At 44.1% G+C, this 25,612-nt stretch overlaps 1 protein-coding gene and 1 long non-coding RNA gene across 5 annotated transcripts in view; one reads left to right on the top strand and one right to left on the bottom strand.

Annotated features, from left to right (window-relative positions):
• Positions 1-2,221: 2,221 nt before the first annotated feature.
• Positions 2,222-2,615, bottom strand: LOC112451256. The gene is made up of 2 exons (XR_003040044.2): positions 2,379-2,615; positions 2,222-2,285 (listed from the first exon to the last, which is right to left on the bottom strand). It is a non-coding gene; the product is annotated as an uncharacterized LOC112451256 (long non-coding RNA).
• A 2,953-nt stretch (positions 2,616-5,568) lies between these two features.
• Positions 5,569-25,612, top strand: part of arfgef3 (ARFGEF family member 3) — an 87,385-nt gene continuing 67,341 nt past the window's right edge. For 2 of the 4 annotated variants that reach the window (XM_017433667.3, XM_025009973.2), the window contains exons 1-2: positions 5,570-6,347; positions 23,161-23,212. In XM_017433667.3, the coding sequence (XP_017289156.1) occupies positions 6,263-6,347; positions 23,161-23,212 (137 nt within the window). In that variant the 5' untranslated portion in view covers positions 5,570-6,262. Of the gene's footprint in view, positions 6,348-23,160; positions 23,213-25,612 lie in introns of all 4 variants that reach the window. The other 2 variants (XM_025009972.2, XM_017433668.3) reach the window with 2 other exon arrangements.

Below are 25,612 nucleotides of genomic sequence, written 5' to 3'. Positions count from 1 at the left end.
TGTTTTTATTTTAAAATTCTCAGCGTAAAACCTGTGCATTTTTTAAAGAACTTGTTTAGAAGCTGTCGTTGTAGCTGGGAAGATGTTGCTCCGAGGCAACATAAAAGATCTTCTTACTCCAGGCAATTAGCTGGTTCGTGTAGTGTATACTTATAATCCCTCAGAAGGAAATGTCAAGGAATGTTTTCCCCCATTCTGAGAATTTCAGCTGGAGGATTAAAGAGAGAGGAAACATTCCTTGAATAAAATCATCTTCAAATTAAAGAATAGGGGAGCGAAAATAGCTCTTCGAATAGTGCTTTGAACGACATATTCTGCAGTTCCTGTATGTTTTTGCACAGTTCGATGAATAAAACAGTTTTTTCAAGGAGAGGCAAAAGTTTTCTGGTTCAGGAAGTTTATTTGCTGTCTCTTACCGGAAAAAATACTGAAAAAAAATAGAAAATAAATTAAAAGCTTAGTATTCATTAGTTTTTACCTAAGATCATCTTATGTTGAAAAATTATGGAGTTATTGGCAAATTTGGTCAAAATTGGAAAATAATGTGTTAAATGTCACATGGTATCACAAGATCTCATACGCTCTGTTAGCACTACTATGAGTAGTGGGTATGAATCACTGACACCTACTACCTCATCAGATTTTAGCTCAGTATCTGTAAAGTTGACTGAGTATTTTTTGTTTATAGTTGCTAAGGTTGGTTAGTGGCATCTACCTTAAATAGGGTTGCCTCCGAAAAGGAATCAGTTGTTGTTGTTAACAGTTTCCCTCTGTGTGTTTGTGTGCAATTATTTCCTGTGTGTATGTGAGATTGGGCCATGTAGGATGTGTGTCAGATCTGTGTGCTGTCTGCCTGAGTCTCTGTGTGTCTGTGTTAAATGGGTAACATGTATTTGAGCAGGAATTACATCTGGACACCCGCCTGAGCAGCCAGGAGTTAATGAGGAGGCTCTTCAAGGCCACTTGCATGGGAAAGCAGTGGGATGGGCGACAGGCAGCTAATTTATGAGCACACTGAGGTCAAAAGGAGACAGTGTTGTTGAAAGTTCAAGAGGGAAATATGAGCAGATTGAACCTTCTGTAGAAGTATTTTGGGTTATTGAGCTTCTGTTTCTTTCGGCCATTCCCTTTTCGCCACAGCAAGTCATCCTCCTCCATCTAACTGTCTTCTGCATCCTCTGTCCTCACTCCAACTCCCTCCATGTCCTCTTTAACTACATCCATATGTCTTCTCTTTATCTTTTTCCTGGCAGATGCATCTCTAACATCCTTCTACCAATATACCCACTGTCCCTCCTCTGCACATGTCCAAACCATCTCAGTCTGGCCTCTCTAACTTTACCTCCCAGTCCTTCAACCTGTGCTGTACCTCTGACTCCTAATCCTATCTATCCTCGTCACTCCTAAGGAGAACCTCGACATCTTCAGCTCTGCCACTTCCAGTTCTGTCTCCTGTCTTTTTGTCAGTGCCACTGTCTCCAAAGCATACAACATATATGCTCTCACCACTGTCTGTAAACCTTTCCTTTGACCTTTGCTGCCACCCTTTTGTCACAAATCACTCCTGAAACTTTTCTCCATCCACTCCATCCTGCCTGGACTCTCTTCTTCTCCTCTTTACCACACTCCCCGTTTTCCTGGACAGTTGATCCTAAATATTTGAAGTCTTGCACCTTTGTGACCTCTGCTCCTTGTAGCCACACTGTTCTACCTGCCTCCCTCTCATTCGCACACATGTACTCTGTCTACTGGGTTGTTGAACATTTAATAAATATGTTATGTAATCACAACAAATGCATTATTATTACCAAAATTATTTATAAAGTTAAATTTAGTTAACATTTTTTAGCTGTGTTTTGAAGTAGCATGTGTATTTGATAACTGAACTTAATGAGGCAATTATTTAAATAAAAAAAAAATTATTGAAGAAATAACTTGGGTTTAGTTGTGTAACAAGTATGTAGAACCAAATATGTGTGCATCCTTATTGCATGAATCAGGAATAGTGGGCTATGACTTTTAGTTATTTGTAGCGGTTATACTTTTTGAATTATTTAACAATGTTTACAGATATTTTCTTTATAGAAATGCATTGAGATCCGTGTGGTTCTCTCAAAAACATTGTTCTTGGAGACATACTTCACCAGACATGGTCTATTTGACAAGAACGCAGGAGTAATTTGTCCAGGAGCAAGACCAAAACCAGACACAGAGACAAAGCTAAAGGTAAGTGAATTTATTTACAGGTGACAAGTTATCTACAGTGAATCAGGTCCGGGAATGGTCTGAAAGGCAAGAGGAACAGGGTGAGTCTCGGGTACCAATCCTACAGTCAGTTGAGCACTGTTGAGTGGTTGAATTAGTGTTTTTGCTCTTACAGGTCCAGGAGGTGTCCAGCAGCGTGGAGGAGATGAAAGAGGTATTCTTGGTGATCCAGGAGACGAGAAGCCAGTAGTCCTGTCCAGGTGAGTATCCAATTGTCCAAGGTAAGTTTCCGTGAGGTCTGAAGATCCGTAACGTGGCAAAGAACCTAAGATCGAGGCGCAAAGAGAGCTTAGTAAACAGAGCATCAATACTGAAGTTAGAAACTATGGCTGAGAATCTAACCCAGGAGGTTCGATGCTCCAGCGATGGTCTGGTCTCAGCTGGAGGCTTAAGTACTGGCAGTTCTCATAAACACAATCTGGATCACCTGTGAAGCAAAAAGTTAAAGGAGCCGCCCCAAGGCGGGGCTAACTTCAGATCCCTACACTATTTTTGTCTTCTACTCCTTTTATGTTTTAACTACTATCTTGTTTTATCTTTTAACTACAGTTTTGCTACATTTATTCTTTAGCTTCTGTTTTGCTAAATTTAAATTTTAGCTACATTTTGTTAATTTCAGCTTTTGGCTACAGTTTTTAACTAAAGTTTAGCTTATATTTAGATTTTAGATTTTAGATTTAGCTACAGTTTCAGTGGCTTTTAGCTACTAATTTGCTAATTTTATTTGTCGAGCTATAATATACTAACCAAAAATATGAACAATTAAGACATCTGTGCAGTAATCATGCTGTCTAATCAGCATCTGATATGCCACACCTGTGAGGTGGATGGATTATCTCAGCAAAGGACAAGTGCTCACTAACACAGATCTACACAAATTTATAAACAATATTTGAGAGAAAAAGGCCTGTTGTGTACATAGAAAAAGTCTAAGATCAGCTCATAAAATACAAAAGTGTTGCATTTGTACTTTTGTTTAGTATATAACCAGAGAGAACCAGAGCTGGATTTGAGGCCCCAATGAATGAGTGCCCCCTTGTGGATGGCTGTCCCGCCTCTCCATGTAAATGAATGGGACATTTACCAGACTAAAAAAAAAAATAAAAAAAATCTTCAGGTAATGTTTACAGGTGTTGATTTTTTTGTTAATTCGTGTAGCTCTTACCTTTTTGCTGTATGTTCAGTTAAGCAGTGTCTTTCCAGCACTTATTTCAAATATAATGGCAGTTTTACAGACAGAAGCATGATCGTGCCATGTGATCTCTAGTTTCACTGATTATGGTCAATCCAAACCTGCCAACATTTATTTCCTACTGGCAGGACGCTTGTAGCTTCAATGTCAATGCTGTGAACATGTTTTGTACTTGAATTATACCTTAAGTGTTACGTGTTGCAGTGATGAGGCACAATTTACATACAACCGTTCTTCTTTACACTACCATCTGTATTTTTTTTTTTTAAATGTCCTTTTCAACACTTTCAGTTCTCAATCAGCTTTGTCTTTAACCATCAGAAAAATCAGTAATGGCGTTTCTAGAGTCTGTGCACAAATGAGCCGGTGAAAGGCCAGGCCAGCCAGGCTAGCTGTTCATGAATACTAATGAGCCAGTAAGGCTCAGGTGCATAGTGCTGCCGCATGGTAGCAAGATTGGCATAAACAGGTTAGCCAAGCCAGCACTTGTCAAATGTGGGACATTTTGGTGTCCCACCCTACCTTAAGTGGAATGTTGGGTCAAATTCCAGAACTGTCTCGGCCAAATCGGGACTATTGGCTGGTATGCTAGTCTCTACATGCAGGAAGTAGAACAGAGAGCACTGAACTCCTCTGAGGGAACAACACCAAACCACTGGTTCAGATATGTGGACAATACTGGGTCATAATCCAAGCTAGGGAAGTAAAAGCGTTCACCAGACACATCAAATCTGTTGGCAACAAGTTCACGAATGACAAAAAGCTGCCTTTTTTGGACTGTTTGGTGCACTTGGAAAGACAGTCCCACCAGGATTTCGCGGACATTTTTTGTAATTGTTGCTGGCTAAAATGCTTGATTTTGCAGGGCATTTTCCTAAAAATTGTGATGAAAAGTTGCAATTTTTTTTTTTTACTAAAATAAATAAAAAAACATAACTTTTAATACATAAACCAAAAATACTTACTAGTTTTGTAAGATAATAACCAACAAACATTAACATTATCAAAATGTGCTTTATTTAAGAACTTTGATAGCTTATAAACTCACATTCATGACCATTTCTGGATTGTCCCCCGTCTGCAGCTCTCCTCACATGTTTTGCAGACACAAAATGTTTGTCGATGGATGACTTGCGTTTATGTTTGATGATTACACTGCAGGACGTGCAAAACAGCTTCCCCCCACTCTCGTGCAGCTGGGTAAGAAACTGGTTTGCGACCGCAGTGAAGTTAGTTTTAAGTTGGATATTCGCGCTCTGCGAAGTTAGCGGCGTCTAGCTCACAGATAATGTGAGCTAGACGCTAATGTGAGCTTGACGCTAATGTCGGCCAGCCGTTCTCTGCTGGAGCCTTCTCTCATGCGCGATGGTTCACTTAGGGAAGGCTGGCCGACATTAGCGTTCCTGTTTCGAGTCAGCCGTGACCTAGCTAACTCCACGGAGCGCAAATATCCAACTTAAAACTAACTTCACTGCGATGTTTTGCGCGGTCCTTTGCTGAAATCTTTGTGGGCAAATGTGAAGCATTAGCGCACATTTTCGTTTCGGTCGCTGCTCCTGCACGCTCCCGGCATTCTGATGTGAACAGGATTTGACCTCACACGTCTTCTTCGTGAGTTATTTGGGGTTATTTTGTATTCCACACTACACAAACCCACAAAGAAGATACTAGACCGCAGAAACCGTGGCGAATCTCTTTAGAAACAATAAATATTGGGTTTAAGTTGTGGTGTTTTGGGCAAAGTTGCGATTTCGCGGGGTTTGCTTGATTTTGCGTTAATAGTTGCGATTGCAACATCGCGAAATCCTGGAGGGTCTGGAGAGAGATGGAAGCAAAGACCCTAATGACCCTCAGGGGGAGGGGGTGGAGATTAATCTGCATGTAAGTTTAGCTACATAAACAGAGAATCTCATGTAGTCTAAAGCTTGGAACTCTAAACTCTCCAGGTTTAATTGAGAAAGCTCCCCACATGGGAAGCCAAATAATGTCTTCATCTACAGAACAGAAGTCCAGTTATCTTGTTTGTTTGTTTTTTGTTGTTGTTTTTACTTTAACAATTTAGTTAATAATTCATTTTCCCAAAAAAAAAATCAGCAGTCATTCAGCCTTCACGCTGCATTTGGCAGGAAACACTTTAATTGTTCATAAGCTTTCCACAGAAGCCCACTTGAAAGTATCCCTTTAATGTGTTGCAATCAGCTCTGAGCTTCCTGCACCTGTCGCCTGTTGCGGACACCAGATCCCGGTCCGGAGAGTCCAGTCCGGTGAGTCCCCATCCTCCCGGTTAAAACCGGTGGAAGAGGGTAAACAGTGTGTTGCCAGGTAAGAGAGGAAGCCGCCTTTTAGCGGCTGTTCTGACGCTGCGTGTTCCTGCCGTGCAGGAAGCCCAGCCTGAAGGACAGAGGAAAACCGGATCTGGTTCCTGGGAGGAGCGCGAGGATCAGCTGGAACGGATTTCTAAAACGCGTCAGATCCGAGGCAGAAACGAGTCACGGAAACGGGGCGAATGGCGTATATTCATGGCGTAGGATCGTGGCCGTTTCTGCTGATTGTTTATTAAATGTTAGGTGGTCCCGTTGGGGGGTTTAATCGCGGATTTGCGTCCTTCCTGTTCCCACCGTCAGAAGGCTGACGGCTGGCCTGACATCATCATCATCGGCCGCTCGCTGGGAATGAATCATCGCTTCGGTCTTCATCGCCAGGGGGGGTCGAGGGATGCTGTCACCGTCGCTGCGCCTTTAATCTCCCACACACGGACAGAACCCACCGAAGCTGGCCCTCTGTGAACCGACACCAGGCAGCAGGATGGAGGAAATCCTCAGAAAGCTGCAGAAAGACGCGTCCGGACACAAACACAAAGGGATCCGCGACGCGTGCTTGTCCGCCTGCGGTGAGTGCCCGTCACCACCCCGTAGGGGGTGCAGGATCTGCTGGGGCTGGGTGCACCTGCTGAGCTTCAGTAAACAAAGATCAGGCAGGAGACAGCTCATACGGTTGAGACCAAATAATGGAGCGATATAAGTCCAGATGTTTAGGAATAAGCCACGTTTTTAGGAGCTAAGAGTTAATGCTGATGAGGATGATGATGATGTGGCCAACTGTAGAGAGAGGGGCGTTTCATCTCTTTCTTATAACTGTTTTAAATACAAAAATCAATCTGCACAGCTGAAAATGAAGCTAGTTTTTATCCTATTTGTATATTTTGAATGGCACCCGAGTTTGCAGCAACAGTTATTTATGAAATACTTTTTTCAGGGTTTTAATTCTAATACTAACCGTTACCAGTACATGTCTAACCCTAAGCCTAACCTTAACTTAACTAAAACCTTAAGCCTAACCAACTAACTTAACAATGGCATTTGAACAAATGAGGTCCCTAAAAGTAGCAGCAGGTCCTGACAAGTTGGTGTGTAAGGGTCCTAAAAAGGTAACAAATACACACACACACACACACACACAAACACACACACACCCCTTCTGTCAGGATTCAGAAGAGTAAGGGTCAGGGTTAGGCTACAAAAATGAATGGAAGAGGAATAGAGGTCAATGCATGGTCCTCATAAGGACAGAAAAACAAACGTTAGAAAATATTTCATGAGCCACTGGGCAGATTTTAATGAAACTCAAAGTAATTATTGGTTGCACATCTACAACTGAATAACTTTTGAAGTAAACACAATTCAAGATGGCCACTACATCTAATTGACCTTAGCGAACACTATGATGGCTATAACTCAGCCAGTACAGATATTAAGCTAATTTTTGCTGTGGAAGTAGCTGAAAGTCATCCCCAACACATACTCCAAGCACTAAAAGATCACTCAAGCAATGGGTTTAAAACTCTGGCTTACAATGTGGCAGGCAATATGCAACACTGCAAGAGCTACTGCTTTCATTCCTGTTTTATATGGTTAAAATATGACCGAACCCATTGTTTTCCAGTTTGGTTTAGTATAGTTCCATTTTGCATAATTATATTTATAGATATAAGTTTGTAAAAGATATTCTAGCTAAAAACAAATCAACCTATTGTTTTAAATAAATGTCTCACCATGCTTTTCATAAGCTGTTGATACTGGAGAATGCTGCTTCAGACAGCAACATTTATAAAGAATACATTCTCCTGTGACAAAAGCATTTTTACAGACAGACAAATGAGAATTTCAATCCTTGCGCAGCTGCCTATTATTTTATTATACATTGTGCTTTTAAGCTAAATTGTAAAAGATTTTCTAGTATATTAGCATCTTAGCAATAAATGCTGACATTTAACTGGTTTATTGGTGCTCCCTGTAGGGTTGTTCAAAAATGGAAACAAATTTCAGCCTAATAAACTAGAGTATCCTTTATAAAGAAGAAATAATAATTCCCCTCTTTGACAAACACTAACACCAAGTCTGGCCCAAAACAACAATTAAGTAGAAGCAAAAAAAGGTTTCCTCTGATGTCAGCAGAGATGCTGTTTGTATTTGGAGACATGATGTGGCAGAATGACCTTTGGGTGGCCAGTGAATCTCACTGAGACAGCAAGTAAAGAATAGGTTCAGGATGTGCTGATGGAGGGAGACACTCTTAAACACACAACAATAATACACAAATGTTATACAACTCAGTGAGCATGTCCAAAGCATCCACCAACATGCAGTATTGGTAAAGGGGGGAAAAATAAGTAATTTCTCATGTTTTATATAACAGTTCATTTAAAAAAAAACAACAATAATCTATTCCAAACTATTTGTATTGTACAACTCTGCAAAAAGAGAGGTAATTTAAAAAAAAAAACAAAAAAAAAAAACAAAAGCTCATCCCAGAGTCTACAGGCCTCAGTTAATCACAGGACAATTAGAAAAAGACTGAACAAGTATGGCTTGTTTTTAAGGGTTGCAGGAGAAAGCCCTTTCTCTCTAAAAACAACATGACAGCACGACTCAGGTTTGTAAAGTTTCATCTGAATGAACGACAAGACTTTTGGAACAATCTTTGGTCTCATCTTTGGACAGATGAAATCAAAGTAGAGATATTTGCCTACAACACGCAGCAGCATATTGGAAGAAAATTGAGCATAAAGACAGTCATATTTTTTGTTGCCTATTGTGGAAAAGGCTGCCTAAAGGGAGACTGTCATGCTTGCCCTTTAAGGGGCGGAGCCTAGACCACCAGTGAGCAGCATGCAGACCAGGAAGAGCAGAGATGAGAAAGAAGCTGCACCGGAGTTTACGGTCCTAAGTTTGTGTTGTTTAGTTGCTGTTTACAGTTCGTTTGCCAACTCATTCGACTTGTGTGCGTGAAAATAGAAGTAAGTAACATTGCAAGTTAAGAATGTAGTTTATTTAGCGGAACGTGCCGTTTTCACTCTTAATTGATGTTTGTTGAGATGCTTGTTCCTGCGAACATTTAATGAGAGCTACCAACGCGGGTTTCGTGTGTTACGTTATTTAGAAGCAACGTATGGAAAATTATTAATACTGTAGTCAGTCATAATGTAACTGTGACAGAATTTCAGTTAGTTATTTGGGATTATTTAAATACTGATGTTATATCATTATTCTGTATCTGTTCTAGAAACCACACACCCAGAGTTCTGTCAAGTAAGGAATAAACAGCAAATTCAAGTTAATTGAACACCCGGGAGTGAGACTGCTTTATTTGGAGTTCTAACCGGACTCATCACAGTGATCTGAACCTTCCAACCAGCATAAAACCAGTCCCTATTTTTTAATGGTCCTTCGAGCCGGATTAGCAGATTGCTGTTTTAGGATATAAACCCAGAGTCAACAGTAATGGACTCGCGACCGAAACGGCGAACATCGATGCCTTCCTACCTATCAGATTATGACCTAAGTGGACTCGGGGCTCAGAGTAAATTACGGACAGCAGTTCCAGCTGCATTGGGAGTCTCAGCAGAGCCAACAACACCGGAGCGTCCAACCATAAGATCTCCATCACCACCACTTAGTCAGAGCTTCGACATGGCGAATTTGAGGGATGATGAGGAACAAGAGCAGGAGCTTAGTCAGTCTATGGACCAGGCCACCGGAGAGCAGCGGACCCACCAAGTTCCTGAGTTTAATGCTGCTCTCGACGAGATACGCCAAGAGAACGCTGAGCTCCGTAAACAGTTCCAGAGTCTGATGGTTGCTTTACAGCCCAAGCCAGCAGCCCACCAGCCTTTATTCCCGCCTCCTCCACCTCAAGGTGTATACAGTGGTGGTGGATATGGACACTATCAACTCCCAACCAACACCCCAGCATACCAGCAGCTACAATATCCGACACTCAGCCCCCAAGGAAACCTACCTCAAGATCTTGGTCCTCACAGAGTTTCTCAGCACTATAGTGGTCTGTCTTATAACCCGTACTACGCCGTCACACCACAACAGCGTGCACCTTCTTATGCAGGGACAGATCCCTCATTTCTCCAGACACCCTGTTTTAATGAGCCACAGAGAGAGACCACATACCGGGGGCCGAAGCCCACCATCCCCAGTTTTACATCACCAGACCCCAGAGAGTTTGCACGAATGAAGATTGCCTTAGAGAATCTATTACCAGCTGATGCCACGGAAAGATACAAGTACCAGATCCTTACAGACCACCTTAGGTGTGAAGAAGCTTCACTTGTGGCAGACTCGTATTGCAACTCCAGGCAACCTTACACAGATACAATGCTGGCTCTCACCAAGATGTATGGACAGCCCCACAAACTTGCGGTGCAACGGATTGCAGAGTTAATGGATGGGCCAAACATACGCAGCGGTGATGTGAAAGGCTTTCGTCTGTTTGCCCTCAACGTGCGCTCATTAGTAGGCATGTTAGAACAGCTGGGGCAAAGAGGACAAGTCGAGTTAGTTTGTGGCTCTCATGTTTCAAGGCTCGTAAGTAAACTTCCTTATGACCTCAACGCCAGCTTTAAGAGGTTTATCCACCCCCTAAGACTGGCCATTCCCACCCTCGTTGACTTTGCTGATTGGCTAGAATACGAGCTAGAAGTCCAGGACGATGGCATGAAGCCTCCCAAACGAGAGGAGTTGTTTAATAAGAAGCCTGACACCAAACGCACTCCTAAACCCCCAGGTAAGACTGCTACTATCCTCCTGGGCACTGAGAAGGTTTTAAGATCAAGCAGTGTGGCAGCCCCATCTGCCTTTGAACAGCCAGCCAACAAATCTAAACGCGAAGATAAGGTAACGGCCTACTGTCCCTACTGTGATAATGACAAGCACTTCCTGAACAACTGTTCTAACTTTAAGAACCTGACCAAAGAACAGAAGGTGACATGGATTAAAACGAATAATAAATGTTGGCGTTGTGGACGTAATCACCAAGCTGCAAAGTGTACACTTAAAGCTCCCTGCAAGACCTGTGGTAGGAGACATCTGCTTGTGCTGCACGAGGTGAATGAGAGAGTAAAGGAAGGACCAGCACCAGAACCACCTTCGGTAGAAAGCTGTCTCGTTAATACTGCCAACAAAGTCAGGTACGTTGACCGTCCGGTCTACAACTGTAAGGTACTACTGAAAATCAGTAAGGTACTCCTGAGGAATGGTGACAAATCTCTCGAGACGTATGCTGTCTTAGACGACGGATCTGAGCGGACAATACTGCTCCAGTCCGCTGCCAAACTGTTGGGCCTTAAGGGAAGTAAAGAGGTGTTAGATCTCCGTACAGTCAGACAGGAAGTGGAGAAGCTCCACGGGGCGGCCGTGTCTTTCACCATTTCTCCAGCAGCCAATCCTGACAAAACGTACAATATTCAGAATGCCTTTACAGCTGAGCAACTGAGTTTAGCAGAACATTCCCATCCAGTTGCCTCACTCCAGCAGAAGTATAAGCATCTGTCAGGTTTGCCACTCCCTCCTCTAAACCGAGTCCATCCCATGTTGCTGATTGGCGCTGACTGTACACACCTCATTACACCTATTGAGCCAGTCAGACTAGGACCACCCGGTGGGCCAGCAGCCGTGAAGACGCTCCTTGGATGGACACTACAGGGCCCAGCTCAAACCATTGAGTCCATCACGAATGTAAGTCACTGTCTCTTCACATCTACACCATCCCCCGCAGAGCTGTTCTCATGTGTAGAGAAGTTATGGCAGATGGATGTGCTCCCTTACCGCAGTGAGAAGTTAGCGGTTAGGTCACGACAAGACCAAGAGGCAGTCAGACTCCTGCAAGAACAGACAGTGAGAGTCAATGTCAGTGGTGTTGAGCGTTATGCCACACCCCTTCTTCGAGTTAAAAATATGCCTCCCTTGAAAGCCACTCCAGAAGCAGTGTTGCCCCTCCTGAGAGGTATAGAGAAGCGCCTAGCCAAATCACCAGGGCAAGCTGCGGCCTATCAGCGGGAGATCGAGAAGCTCGTTGAAGCTGGCTATGTCGTGAAGTTGGGGGACCACCAATTGAAGACCAGTGTTGAAGCTTGGTATATACCCCATCATATGGTTCAACATAATGGGAAGAATCGGGTAGTGTTCAACTGCTCATTTCAGTACCAAGGCTACAACCTGAATCAACTCCTTCTACCAGGTCCCACTCTTGGCCCTGCGTTGCTACCAGTGTTACTACGCTTCAGGGAGCATGCTGTGGCCTTCAGCAGCGATATCCGTGGCATGTTCCACCAGGTGAGGCTCCTACCTAAAGATCGACCCCTGCTGCGGTTCTTATGGCGGGACATGAAGCGAGACAATCCCCCTGATGTTTATGAGTGGCAGGTACTTCCCTTTGGAACCACTTGCAGTCCTTGTTGTGCAACGTTTGCATTGCAGAAACACGTCACAGACCACAGCCAACCAGAAGATGACATGTGTGTTGCTATCAACAAGTCGTTCTACGTGGACAACTGTTTACAGAGTCTCCCATGTCCAGTAGCCGCCAAGGCACTCGTGGACAAACTGCACCATCTTCTGGCGGGCGGGGGATTCGAGCTAAGGCAGTGGGCGAGTAACAATCCCAATGTCATTCACCATCTTCCTCCAGACACCAAGTCAACTAGCTGTGAGTTGTGGCTCAATCAAGATCAGTCTGATATCCAAGAGCCAGCCCTTGGACTTCACTGGAATTGTAAGTCTGATACCCTCACTTACAAACACAGACACATCGATTGCTCAGTGGCTACTATGAGGAACATCTATAGAGTTTTAGCTAGCCAGTATGACCCTCTTGGCTACATAGTCCCTTATACCACCCGAGCCAAAGTTATTGTGCGCCACCTATGGGAGAAAAGGAGGGACTGGGATGACCCACAACTCCCTGAGGAGCTCCTGCAGAAGTGGTACGCATGGGAAGCAGAGCTGGCACAGCTGCATAAGATCACCCTACCAAGGTGCTACACTAGTCCTGGTCTGGACCAACCCAATTGTAAGAGAGACATCCATGTGTTCTGTGATGCGTCTGAACAGGCATATGGATCAGTGGCCTATCTGAGGACAGAGAGTCCAGAGGGAGAAGTTGAGGTAGCTTTCCTTGCAGCTCGGTCTCGTGTTTCCCCAAAAAAGCAACAATCCATTCCTCGGTTAGAGTTGTGCGCTGCTCTAACAGGTGCCCAGCTCTACAAGGTCATCAGCACTGAGTTGACCCTTCCCATTCGCAGCTGCATCTTTTGGTCTGATTCGGCCACAGTTCTAACCTGGTTGGGTTCAGACTCCTGCAGATACAAGGTCTTCGTAGGCACTCGTGTAGCGGAGATACAAGAACTGACAGAAGCTGCCACATGGAGGTATGTGCCATCACGAGATAACCCAGCAGACGACATCACTCGTGGCCTCACTATCCAAGACATCAGTACAGGTAGTAGATGGACAGATGGACCTGTATTCTTGAAACTAGCTCCAAGTAACTGGCCTGATCTACCACCCCCACACCAGAGTGAACCTGAAGGTGAGCTGAAGCGACAAGTTGTTTGTCTATCTATGTCCAGCTCTAGTGTCCCAGATCCACACCAGTACCGGACTTGGGACAACTTCTTAGAAGCCACTGCACATCAGCTTTACGGGGCGGCTGACCCCAACCACCCCCTCACTGCTGATTCCTACGCTGCTGCTGAGCTAGAGGCGCTACAACAAGCCCAGAAAGAGTCATTGCTTGAGGAAATCACCCAGTTAAAAGACGGTAAACCCATTTCCAAATCTAGTCGCCTTCTTCTACTAGCACCTGAATTTGATGAGAAAACAGGACTCATCAGAGTAGGAGGCTGTTTACGCCGCAATCCTGACCTGACAGTAGAGGAAGTGCACCCTGTTGTTCTGGACCCCAGACATGCTTTGACCCAACTCATCATACAAGATTATGATTATAAGCTTCAGAATCCCGGGCCAGAAAGGGTGTTTGCTGAGATCAGAAGGAGATACTGGGTGTTACGTGGGCGTGAAGCAGTACGCCGCCATCAGAGATCCTGTGTTGAGTGCAAGAGGTGGAAGGGACGCCCAAATCCACCCAGGATGGCAGACCTCCCTCCAGCCAGACTGCGTCTGTTTAAGCCACCATTCTATTCTACAGGTGTGGATTGTTTTGGCCCATACATCATCAAGATTCGACGCAGTAGCGAGAAAAGGTGGGGAATATTGTTTAAATGCCTAACTACAAGAGCAGTCCACCTTGACCTGATTCCCAGTATGGACACAGATGCGTTCCTAATGGCTCTGAGACGCTTTATAGCCAGACGTGGGAAACCTAAGGAGATTCTCTGTGACCAGGGTACGAACTTCAGAGGAGGAGAACGTGAGCTGCAGGAATCATTTCAAGCACTTCATCCCGACCTCAAAGAGCGGCTCGCATACCAGCAAATCAGATTTGCCTTCAATCCTCCTGGATCCCCCCACTTCGGAGGTTGCTGGGAGCGAGAAATCCGCTCACTAAAGATTGCTCTTCAGGTCATTCTTGGAGCCCAAACTGTCACTGAAGAGGTGTTACACACAGTTTTGATCGAAATCGAGGGGATGCTCAATTCAAAACCTCTGGGTTACACTTCATCTGAAGTAGCAGATCCTGACCCCGTCACCCCTAACTACCTTCTCATGGGGCGGCGGGATGCCTCGTTGCCACAAGTTGTCTATGACGGTCCAGAGATTCTCGGGCGGAGAAGATGGAGGCACAGCCAAAATCTAGCCGACCATTTCTGGCATCATTTCCTAAAATACTACCTGCCAGGACTCCAAGCCCGTCAAAAATGGCAGACTGAATAGGCCAATCTACAAGTCGGAGATGTGGTCATGATTGTGGACAATCAGCTTCCGCGGGCCCTTTGGCCTGTGGGTAAAGTATCTCAAGTTTTTCCTGGACCAGACACCCGGATCAGATCAGCTGAAGTAACTGTAAAGGGAAGAACGTATGTACGACCAGTTGCAAGACTTGTCAACCTACCTGCCTTGCCTACGGACGATTAATCACCCCCTTTACCTCAGCCTTTTTAGTTATTCGTATTCACAAGTGAATACGGGGGCGGCTGTGGAAAAGGCTGCCTAAAGGGAGACTGTCATGCTTGCCCTTTAAGGGGCGGAGCCTAGACCACCAGTGAGCAGCATGCAGACCAGGAAGAGCAGAGATGAGAAAGAAGCTGCACCGGAGTTTAGTCCTAAGTTTGTGTTGTTTAGTTGCTGTTTACAGTTCGTTTGCCAACTCATTCGACTTGTGTGCGTGAAAATAGAAGTAAGTAACATTGCAAGTTAAGAATGTAGTTTATTTAGCGGAACGTGCCGTTTTCACTCTTAATTGATGTTTGTTGAGATGCTTGTTCCTGCGAACATTTAATGAGAGCTACCAACGCGGGTTTCGTGTGTTACGTTATTTAGAAGCAACGTATGGAAAATTATTAATACTGTAGTCAGTCATAATGTAACTGTGACAGAATTTCAGTTAGTTATTTGGGATTATTTAAATACTGATGTTATATCATTATTCTGTATCTGTTCTAGAAACCACACACCCAGAGTTCTGTCAAGTAAGGAATAAACAGCAAATTCAAGTTAATTGAACACCCGGGAGTGAGACTGCTTTATTTGGAGTTCTAACCGGACTCATCACAGTGATCTGAACCTTCCAACCAGCATAAAACCAGTCCCTATTTTTTAATGGTCCTTCGAGCCGGATTAGCAGATTGCTGTTTTAGGATATAAACCCAGAGTCAACAGTAATGGACTCGCGACCGAAACGGCGAACATCGATGCCTTCCTACCTATCAGATTATGACCTAAGTGGACTCGGGGCTCAGAGTAAATTACGGACAGCAGTTCCAGCTGCATTGGGAGTCTCAGCAGAGCCAACAACACCGGAGCGTCCAACCATAAGATCTCCATCACCACCACTTAGTCAGAGCTTCGACATGGCGAATTTGAGGGATGATGAGGAACAAGAGCAGGAGCTTAGTCAGTCTATGGACCAGGCCACCGGAGAGCAGCGGACCCACCAAGTTCCTGAGTTTAATGCTGCTCTCGACGAGATACGCCAAGAGAACGCTGAGCTCCGTAAACAGTTCCAGAGTCTGATGGTTGCTTTACAGCCCAAGCCAGCAGCCCACCAGCCTTTATTCCCGCCTCCTCCACCTCAAGGTGTATACAGTGGTGGTGGATATGGACACTATCAACTCCCAACCAACACCCCAGCATACCAGCAGCTACAATATCCGACACTCAGCCCCCAAGGAAACCTACCTCAAGATCTTGGTCCTCACAGAGTTTCTCAGCACTATAGTGGTCTGTCTTATAACCCGTACTACGCCGTCACACCACAACAGCGTGCACCTTCTTATGCAGGGACAGATCCCTCATTTCTCCAGACACCCTGTTTTAATGAGCCACAGAGAGAGACCACATACCGGGGGCCGAAGCCCACCATCCCCAGTTTTACATCACCAGACCCCAGAGAGTTTGCACGAATGAAGATTGCCTTAGAGAATCTATTACCAGCTGATGCCACGGAAAGATACAAGTACCAGATCCTTACAGACCACCTTAGGTGTGAAGAAGCTTCACTTGTGGCAGACTCGTATTGCAACTCCAGGCAACCTTACACAGATACAATGCTGGCTCTCACCAAGATGTATGGACAGCCCCACAAACTTGCGGTGCAACGGATTGCAGAGTTAATGGATGGGCCAAACATACGCAGCGGTGATGTGAAAGGCTTTCGTCTGTTTGCCCTCAACGTGCGCTCATTAGTAGGCATGTTAGAACAGCTGGGGCAAAGAGGACAAGTCGAGTTAGTTTGTGGCTCTCATGTTTCAAGGCTCGTAAGTAAACTTCCTTATGACCTCAACGCCAGCTTTAAGAGGTTTATCCACCCCCTAAGACTGGCCATTCCCACCCTCGTTGACTTTGCTGATTGGCTAGAATACGAGCTAGAAGTCCAGGACGATGGCATGAAGCCTCCCAAACGAGAGGAGTTGTTTAATAAGAAGCCTGACACCAAACGCACTCCTAAACCCCCAGGTAAGACTGCTACTATCCTCCTGGGCACTGAGAAGGTTTTAAGATCAAGCAGTGTGGCAGCCCCATCTGCCTTTGAACAGCCAGCCAACAAATCTAAACGCGAAGATAAGGTAACGGCCTACTGTCCCTACTGTGATAATGACAAGCACTTCCTGAACAACTGTTCTAACTTTAAGAACCTGACCAAAGAACAGAAGGTGACATGGATTAAAACGAATAATAAATGTTGGCGTTGTGGACGTAATCACCAAGCTGCAAAGTGTACACTTAAAGCTCCCTGCAAGACCTGTGGTAGGAGACATCTGCTTGTGCTGCACGAGGTGAATGAGAGAGTAAAGGAAGGACCAGCACCAGAACCACCTTCGGTAGAAAGCTGTCTCGTTAATACTGCCAACAAAGTCAGGTACGTTGACCGTCCGGTCTACAACTGTAAGGTACTACTGAAAATCAGTAAGGTACTCCTGAGGAATGGTGACAAATCTCTCGAGACGTATGCTGTCTTAGACGACGGATCTGAGCGGACAATACTGCTCCAGTCCGCTGCCAAACTGTTGGGCCTTAAGGGAAGTAAAGAGGTGTTAGATCTCCGTACAGTCAGACAGGAAGTGGAGAAGCTCCACGGGGCGGCCGTGTCTTTCACCATTTCTCCAGCAGCCAATCCTGACAAAACGTACAATATTCAGAATGCCTTTACAGCTGAGCAACTGAGTTTAGCAGAACATTCCCATCCAGTTGCCTCACTCCAGCAGAAGTATAAGCATCTGTCAGGTTTGCCACTCCCTCCTCTAAACCGAGTCCATCCCATGTTGCTGATTGGCGCTGACTGTACACACCTCATTACACCTATTGAGCCAGTCAGACTAGGACCACCCGGTGGGCCAGCAGCCGTGAAGACGCTCCTTGGATGGACACTACAGGGCCCAGCTCAAACCATTGAGTCCATCACGAATGTAAGTCACTGTCTCTTCACATCTACACCATCCCCCGCAGAGCTGTTCTCATGTGTAGAGAAGTTATGGCAGATGGATGTGCTCCCTTACCGCAGTGAGAAGTTAGCGGTTAGGTCACGACAAGACCAAGAGGCAGTCAGACTCCTGCAAGAACAGACAGTGAGAGTCAATGTCAGTGGTGTTGAGCGTTATGCCACACCCCTTCTTCGAGTTAAAAATATGCCTCCCTTGAAAGCCACTCCAGAAGCAGTGTTGCCCCTCCTGAGAGGTATAGAGAAGCGCCTAGCCAAATCACCAGGGCAAGCTGCGGCCTATCAGCGGGAGATCGAGAAGCTCGTTGAAGCTGGCTATGTCGTGAAGTTGGGGGACCACCAATTGAAGACCAGTGTTGAAGCTTGGTATATACCCCATCATATGGTTCAACATAATGGGAAGAATCGGGTAGTGTTCAACTGCTCATTTCAGTACCAAGGCTACAACCTGAATCAACTCCTTCTACCAGGTCCCACTCTTGGCCCTGCGTTGCTACCAGTGTTACTACGCTTCAGGGAGCATGCTGTGGCCTTCAGCAGCGATATCCGTGGCATGTTCCACCAGGTGAGGCTCCTACCTAAAGATCGACCCCTGCTGCGGTTCTTATGGCGGGACATGAAGCGAGACAATCCCCCTGATGTTTATGAGTGGCAGGTACTTCCCTTTGGAACCACTTGCAGTCCTTGTTGTGCAACGTTTGCATTGCAGAAACACGTCACAGACCACAGCCAACCAGAAGATGACATGTGTGTTGCTATCAACAAGTCGTTCTACGTGGACAACTGTTTACAGAGTCTCCCATGTCCAGTAGCCGCCAAGGCACTCGTGGACAAACTGCACCATCTTCTGGCGGGCGGGGGATTCGAGCTAAGGCAGTGGGCGAGTAACAATCCCAATGTCATTCACCATCTTCCTCCAGACACCAAGTCAACTAGCTGTGAGTTGTGGCTCAATCAAGATCAGTCTGATATCCAAGAGCCAGCCCTTGGACTTCACTGGAATTGTAAGTCTGATACCCTCACTTACAAACACAGACACATCGATTGCTCAGTGGCTACTATGAGGAACATCTATAGAGTTTTAGCTAGCCAGTATGACCCTCTTGGCTACATAGTCCCTTATACCACCCGAGCCAAAGTTATTGTGCGCCACCTATGGGAGAAAAGGAGGGACTGGGATGACCCACAACTCCCTGAGGAGCTCCTGCAGAAGTGGTACGCATGGGAAGCAGAGCTGGCACAGCTGCATAAGATCACCCTACCAAGGTGCTACACTAGTCCTGGTCTGGACCAACCCAATTGTAAGAGAGACATCCATGTGTTCTGTGATGCGTCTGAACAGGCATATGGATCAGTGGCCTATCTGAGGACAGAGAGTCCAGAGGGAGAAGTTGAGGTAGCTTTCCTTGCAGCTCGGTCTCGTGTTTCCCCAAAAAAGCAACAATCCATTCCTCGGTTAGAGTTGTGCGCTGCTCTAACAGGTGCCCAGCTCTACAAGGTCATCAGCACTGAGTTGACCCTTCCCATTCGCAGCTGCATCTTTTGGTCTGATTCGGCCACAGTTCTAACCTGGTTGGGTTCAGACTCCTGCAGATACAAGGTCTTCGTAGGCACTCGTGTAGCGGAGATACAAGAACTGACAGAAGCTGCCACATGGAGGTATGTGCCATCACGAGATAACCCAGCAGACGACATCACTCGTGGCCTCACTATCCAAGACATCAGTACAGGTAGTAGATGGACAGATGGACCTGTATTCTTGAAACTAGCTCCAAGTAACTGGCCTGATCTACCACCCCCACACCAGAGTGAACCTGAAGGTGAGCTGAAGCGACAAGTTGTTTGTCTATCTATGTCCAGCTCTAGTGTCCCAGATCCACACCAGTACCGGACTTGGGACAACTTCTTAGAAGCCACTGCACATCAGCTTTACGGGGCGGCTGACCCCAACCACCCCCTCACTGCTGATTCCTACGCTGCTGCTGAGCTAGAGGCGCTACAACAAGCCCAGAAAGAGTCATTGCTTGAGGAAATCACCCAGTTAAAAGACGGTAAACCCATTTCCAAATCTAGTCGCCTTCTTCTACTAGCACCTGAATTTGATGAGAAAACAGGACTCATCAGAGTAGGAGGCTGTTTACGCCGCAATCCTGACCTGACAGTAGAGGAAGTGCACCCTGTTGTTCTGGACCCCAGACATGCTTTGACCCAACTCATCATACAAGATTATGATTATAAGCTTCAGAATCCCGGGCCAGAAAGGGTGTTTGCTGAGATCAGAAGGAGATACTGGGTGTTACGTGGGCGTGAAGCAGTACGCCGCCATCAGAGATCCTGTGTTGAGTGCAAGAGGTGGAAGGGACGCCCAAATCCACCCAGGATGGCAGACCTCCCTCCAGCCAGACTGCGTCTGTTTAAGCCACCATTCTATTCTACAGGTGTGGATTGTTTTGGCCCATACATCATCAAGATTCGACGCAGTAGCGAGAAAAGGTGGGGAATATTGTTTAAATGCCTAACTACAAGAGCAGTCCACCTTGACCTGATTCCCAGTATGGACACAGATGCGTTCCTAATGGCTCTGAGACGCTTTATAGCCAGACGTGGGAAACCTAAGGAGATTCTCTGTGACCAGGGTACGAACTTCAGAGGAGGAGAACGTGAGCTGCAGGAATCATTTCAAGCACTTCATCCCGACCTCAAAGAGCGGCTCGCATACCAGCAAATCAGATTTGCCTTCAATCCTCCTGGATCCCCCCACTTCGGAGGTTGCTGGGAGCGAGAAATCCGCTCACTAAAGATTGCTCTTCAGGTCATTCTTGGAGCCCAAACTGTCACTGAAGAGGTGTTACACACAGTTTTGATCGAAATCGAGGGGATGCTCAATTCAAAACCTCTGGGTTACACTTCATCTGAAGTAGCAGATCCTGACCCCGTCACCCCTAACTACCTTCTCATGGGGCGGCGGGATGCCTCGTTGCCACAAGTTGTCTATGACGGTCCAGAGATTCTCGGGCGGAGAAGATGGAGGCACAGCCAAAATCTAGCCGACCATTTCTGGCATCATTTCCTAAAATACTACCTGCCAGGACTCCAAGCCCGTCAAAAATGGCAGACTGAATAGGCCAATCTACAAGTCGGAGATGTGGTCATGATTGTGGACAATCAGCTTCCGCGGGCCCTTTGGCCTGTGGGTAAAGTATCTCAAGTTTTTCCTGGACCAGACACCCGGATCAGATCAGCTGAAGTAACTGTAAAGGGAAGAACGTATGTACGACCAGTTGCAAGACTTGTCAACCTACCTGCCTTGCCTACGGACGATTAATCACCCCCTTTACCTCAGCCTTTTTAGTTATTCGTATTCACAAGTGAATACGGGGGCGGCTGTGGAAAAGGCTGCCTAAAGGGAGACTGTCATGCTTGCCCTTTAAGGGGCGGAGCCTAGACCACCAGTGAGCAGCATGCAGACCAGGAAGAGCAGAGATGAGAAAGAAGCTGCACCGGAGTTTAGTCCTAAGTTTGTGTTGTTTAGTTGCTGTTTACAGTTCGTTTGCCAACTCATTCGACTTGTGTGCGTGAAAATAGAAGTAAGTAACATTGCAAGTTAAGAATGTAGTTTATTTAGCGGAACGTGCCGTTTTCACTCTTAATTGATGTTTGTTGAGATGCTTGTTCCTGCGAACATTTAATGAGAGCTACCAACGCGGGTTTCGTGTGTTACGTTATTTAGAAGCAACGTATGGAAAATTATTAATATTGTAGTCAGTCATAATGTAACTGTGACAGAATTTCAGTTAGTTATTTGGGATTATTTAAATACTGATGTTATATCATTATTCTGTATCTGTTCTAGAAACCACACACACCCAGAGTTCTGTCAAGTAAGGAATAAACAGCAAATTCAAGTTAATTGAACACCCGGGAGTGAGACTGCTTTATTTGGAGTTCTAACTGGACTCACCACAGTGATCTGAACCTTCCAACCAGCATAAAACCAGTCCCTATTTTTTACCTATTGTAACGAAAGAAAAACCCATAAAGGCCACTGAAATAACTTGAAATGGAAAAAAATATAGAAAAGAAATTAATAAAAATTAACTAATGAAAATCAGTCACTGATTTTACATTTTGTTTTATCAGATTTTTGTAAACAAAAATAAACCAATGGAAGTGGCTTTGACAAAAATGATAGTACCCTTAACTTTATATATTTAGCACAACCTTTTGAGGCAATCACTTCAATCAAGTGATTTCTGTAGCTCTTTCTGGAACTTCTGCACCTGTCTGCAGGTATTTTCGCCCACTCCTCATGAGCAAACTGCTCCATCTGTTTCAGGTTTGAAGGGTGCCTTTTCCCGTCTGCATGTTGCAGCTCCTTCAATAGATGTTCAACAGGATTTAGGTCAGGGCCCAGAGTCCACTTCAGAATAGTCCAATGTTTTGTTGTGAGCCGTTTTTCAGTGTTTTTAGCCGTGTGTTTTGGGTCATTATCCTAACCTGCGACTGAGACCAAGCTTTTTGACACATTTCACTCCAGAATGCCTTGATAGTCTTGAGATTTCATTGTACCTTGAATAGATTCAAGACACCCTGTGCCAACAAAGAAGCCTCAGAACAAAACAAACTTCTTCCGTGTTTCACTATAGGTACCATGTCATTTTCTTTGTAAGTTTCATTTTTGGGTCTGTGAACATAGAGCTGATCTGACTCTTAGTTTGGTCTAATCAGTCCAAACGACATCCTCCCAGACGTTTTGTGGCTTGTTATTATGCATTTAGGCAAATTCCTGTCTCACTTTTTATATGATTTGGTGTCCTCTTCAAATGGAAACACACCTATAGCATTAGTTAGTGTGCAACTTATGACTAGTGACACCTTTGCTACACACAGATGAAGTGTACTTTTATGGAAAGATAAAGGTCAAAGAGACACTGTTGTACAAAAATCTCAACACACACATAACACGACATAACAGATTGTACAGAAAATAGAAGACGCTGTGTCTGAGAGATGTCAGCAAGTCTCATAGTACAAGGTTCTGTATCAAAAAATTGTTGCAGTTGGTTACATTTTGCACTAAACTATGTCACCTTGTGTCTAGTAATTCATTAAGAGAATTTCAGACATTTAGTTTTATTAAAACAGAAAGCTGTATTTACTCAAAATCTATCTTGTTATTGAAACTGAAGATAAAAACCTAAAAGTATTAGGAAAAGGGTAGACACAACAGTATGAGTAATACTTAATTTGAAAAAGTTTAGTAAACATGTTTCCCTTTTTTATTCCTTTATATATTACAGAAACTCTCGAGTCTCATAATGGATCAGCCAAGATTTCCTCTTCACGACTTCGGTAAGTTAAATTATTATCTTAACCTGCCAAAGCTAAATGCACCAAGTGGCAGGCCCCTTCAAAGTTTCTCCATGAACTTTTCTAGTTTTTACTCCTTGTCTTGTCACCTCCATCAGTTAATTTAACCAATGTTTTTGCCTACAGTGGAAAATATCATGGTTTTCCAAGTACAAAAGGCAGAAAGTCTCAAATGTTGAGATAAAGTGGTTTGTGTTGCCTATTGTTTTCATTAGGCAGTGTTTTGATGTCTAACCCAGGTCATGAATTTTAATTCCCTCACTAATCATGAGTAAAAGTGAAGAAGAAAAGTTGAACAACTTAAAAATGCTGTTTGATGGGGTTTGACTGTAGCTCTGCTGTGTGACAGTCCAAGGATTCAGAAATCTGAAAGCAGCATTAAATGTATCTATATATTAAATATTAATCAGTACTAATGTGACTGAAGTCGAGAGCAGAAAAATCGTCAGTCAAGTGGCTTTAGTTGCTGAAGTGCTGGTTGTGTATTTAAATACAAACAGCACACCAGCTGAAGAGTAACTTATTACTACATCCTGTTTTAAAGCAACATCTGACCATTGATAGGTCAGCATATTATTGCACAAGCCCAAGATCAACAACCAGTCACTGCTCATTTGGCATTAAATAAGCTTTACTGACAGTAGAGTGCTACAAAATGTTCTTTAAATAAATTAGTAAGTGAAGACAATTTCTGCTGATAAGTAACATAAAGGTAAAAGTCCAAATTGTTGGGTAAAACACTATATTTTGATGCAGCGTTGCCACAAGTGCCAATAGGATAAGCTAAAAAATAAATAGCTTACCTCTTCTCCAAACTATATAACTGATGGCTACTAATTAGCATTTCAATCAAAGCAAAATGCTATCTTACAGTAGCAACTGACCACTTTGGTCTTTAATTTGAGGGTGCTAAATGCCCAGAGCTGTGATGATTGGTTGATGGTTTCTCGTTGATGAAAGCAACTTTTCATCTGCAGATGCTTGTGTATAGTTGATTGGTAGGCCAATTGGCTGACTTAAATTTTTTGCCAAATATATAGTTTTAAAAGAATTACTGCATCCATTCATCCATCAGTCCAGGTTGTGGGGGCAACAGCTTAAGCAGAGATCCCCAGATCTTTTTTTTCCCAGCTACGTTCTCAGGCCAGCTGCAAAATATGATGTCTCAGCAAGTCCTGGGTTTGTCCTGGGGTCTCCTCTCAGTGGGACATGTCTGAAACACTTTCCTAATTGGTCCATGGTTCTCAAAATGTGGTACATGTACATGTGCTTGTATTGGAGGCCCCTATAATTGTACAATAAAGACATTTTGTCTTCAGATTATGGTTTAAGATCAGTTTAAAACAGTGATACCTGGAGAAATGAACATAAACTGAGGTGGGACATAGTGTAAAGTGTTGGGCAACCACTGGAGTAGACCAGAGCTGATCTTCATAGGACAGCCCCACTTGTCGAGTCCAGATCTAGTAACAACACAAAATGGGCTGTTTGCTTTTTGTGTCAGTCTTTCAACTGCATGTTTCTGTGTTTGTTTTATATTAAAATGTGTTTTATTGTCCCAAATGCCCAGCAGCCGTTCAGGAAAAGCCCTTATATTGAGTTTGTTAGGACAATTGAATGTTTACTTTCAGTTAGTTTTGCCTTCCAGCTACATAAACTGCACATAAGTTGTACAATTTGAATCTATTTAAATGATCCAATAATTTATCAGCTGATAATGCAAATGTTGTACTCCAGCACTGAAGTCAAGTCAGACTATGATTCATTAGGTATCTGTATTCTCTCAGTTCATTTTACAAGAAACTTTTAAACATCAACTGCTGTTTACTAGTGAGGCATGTTGATAAAATAAATAATATATGATCCCCAGAAACATCTTCCCTTCTGAGTGAGTCATGTACAGAAACCATGTAATAAAGTGTAAGTTGATCAAGCTCCTAAAATTGTTTAAAGACTCAGTCACATGACTATGTTGTAAAAAAGCAGGCAAAAAAGTTGAATTGAAGCCTCTCTTGTCATTGTGAAAAGTAAGAAAAAAAACAACAACAACAACAAAATAAAGGAAGTATTAACAAAAGTATTTTATATTTTCTTTCTGTTATAGTCTAAATGCAACTCAATGATTTTAATCCTTTTTATGCAATAAAATCATTTATGCTTTTGACGATAAAAATTGTTTCCTGTTTCCTGTTCAAATTATAGATATCTGGAATTTATATTCAATCTGATAAAAGAATGTATTTTGTGTGTTTTAAAAAGTTAAGTCTGATGTCTATGATGTATATGACATTCATTCACGAGGGGCTTCCATTATGCATTGTGAGGCTTGTCTTACGTTGTTGTGACTTAACTGTCTAATTTTGTGGCAATTTATTTTGTGCA

This window comes from Kryptolebias marmoratus, linkage group LG22 (genome assembly GCF_001649575.2).
Source record: "Kryptolebias marmoratus isolate JLee-2015 linkage group LG22, ASM164957v2, whole genome shotgun sequence".
Lineage (NCBI taxonomy): Eukaryota > Metazoa > Chordata > Actinopteri > Cyprinodontiformes > Rivulidae > Kryptolebias > Kryptolebias marmoratus.
Note: the sequence above shows the minus strand (reverse complement) of the source record. Positions and strands in the feature narration are given on the sequence as shown.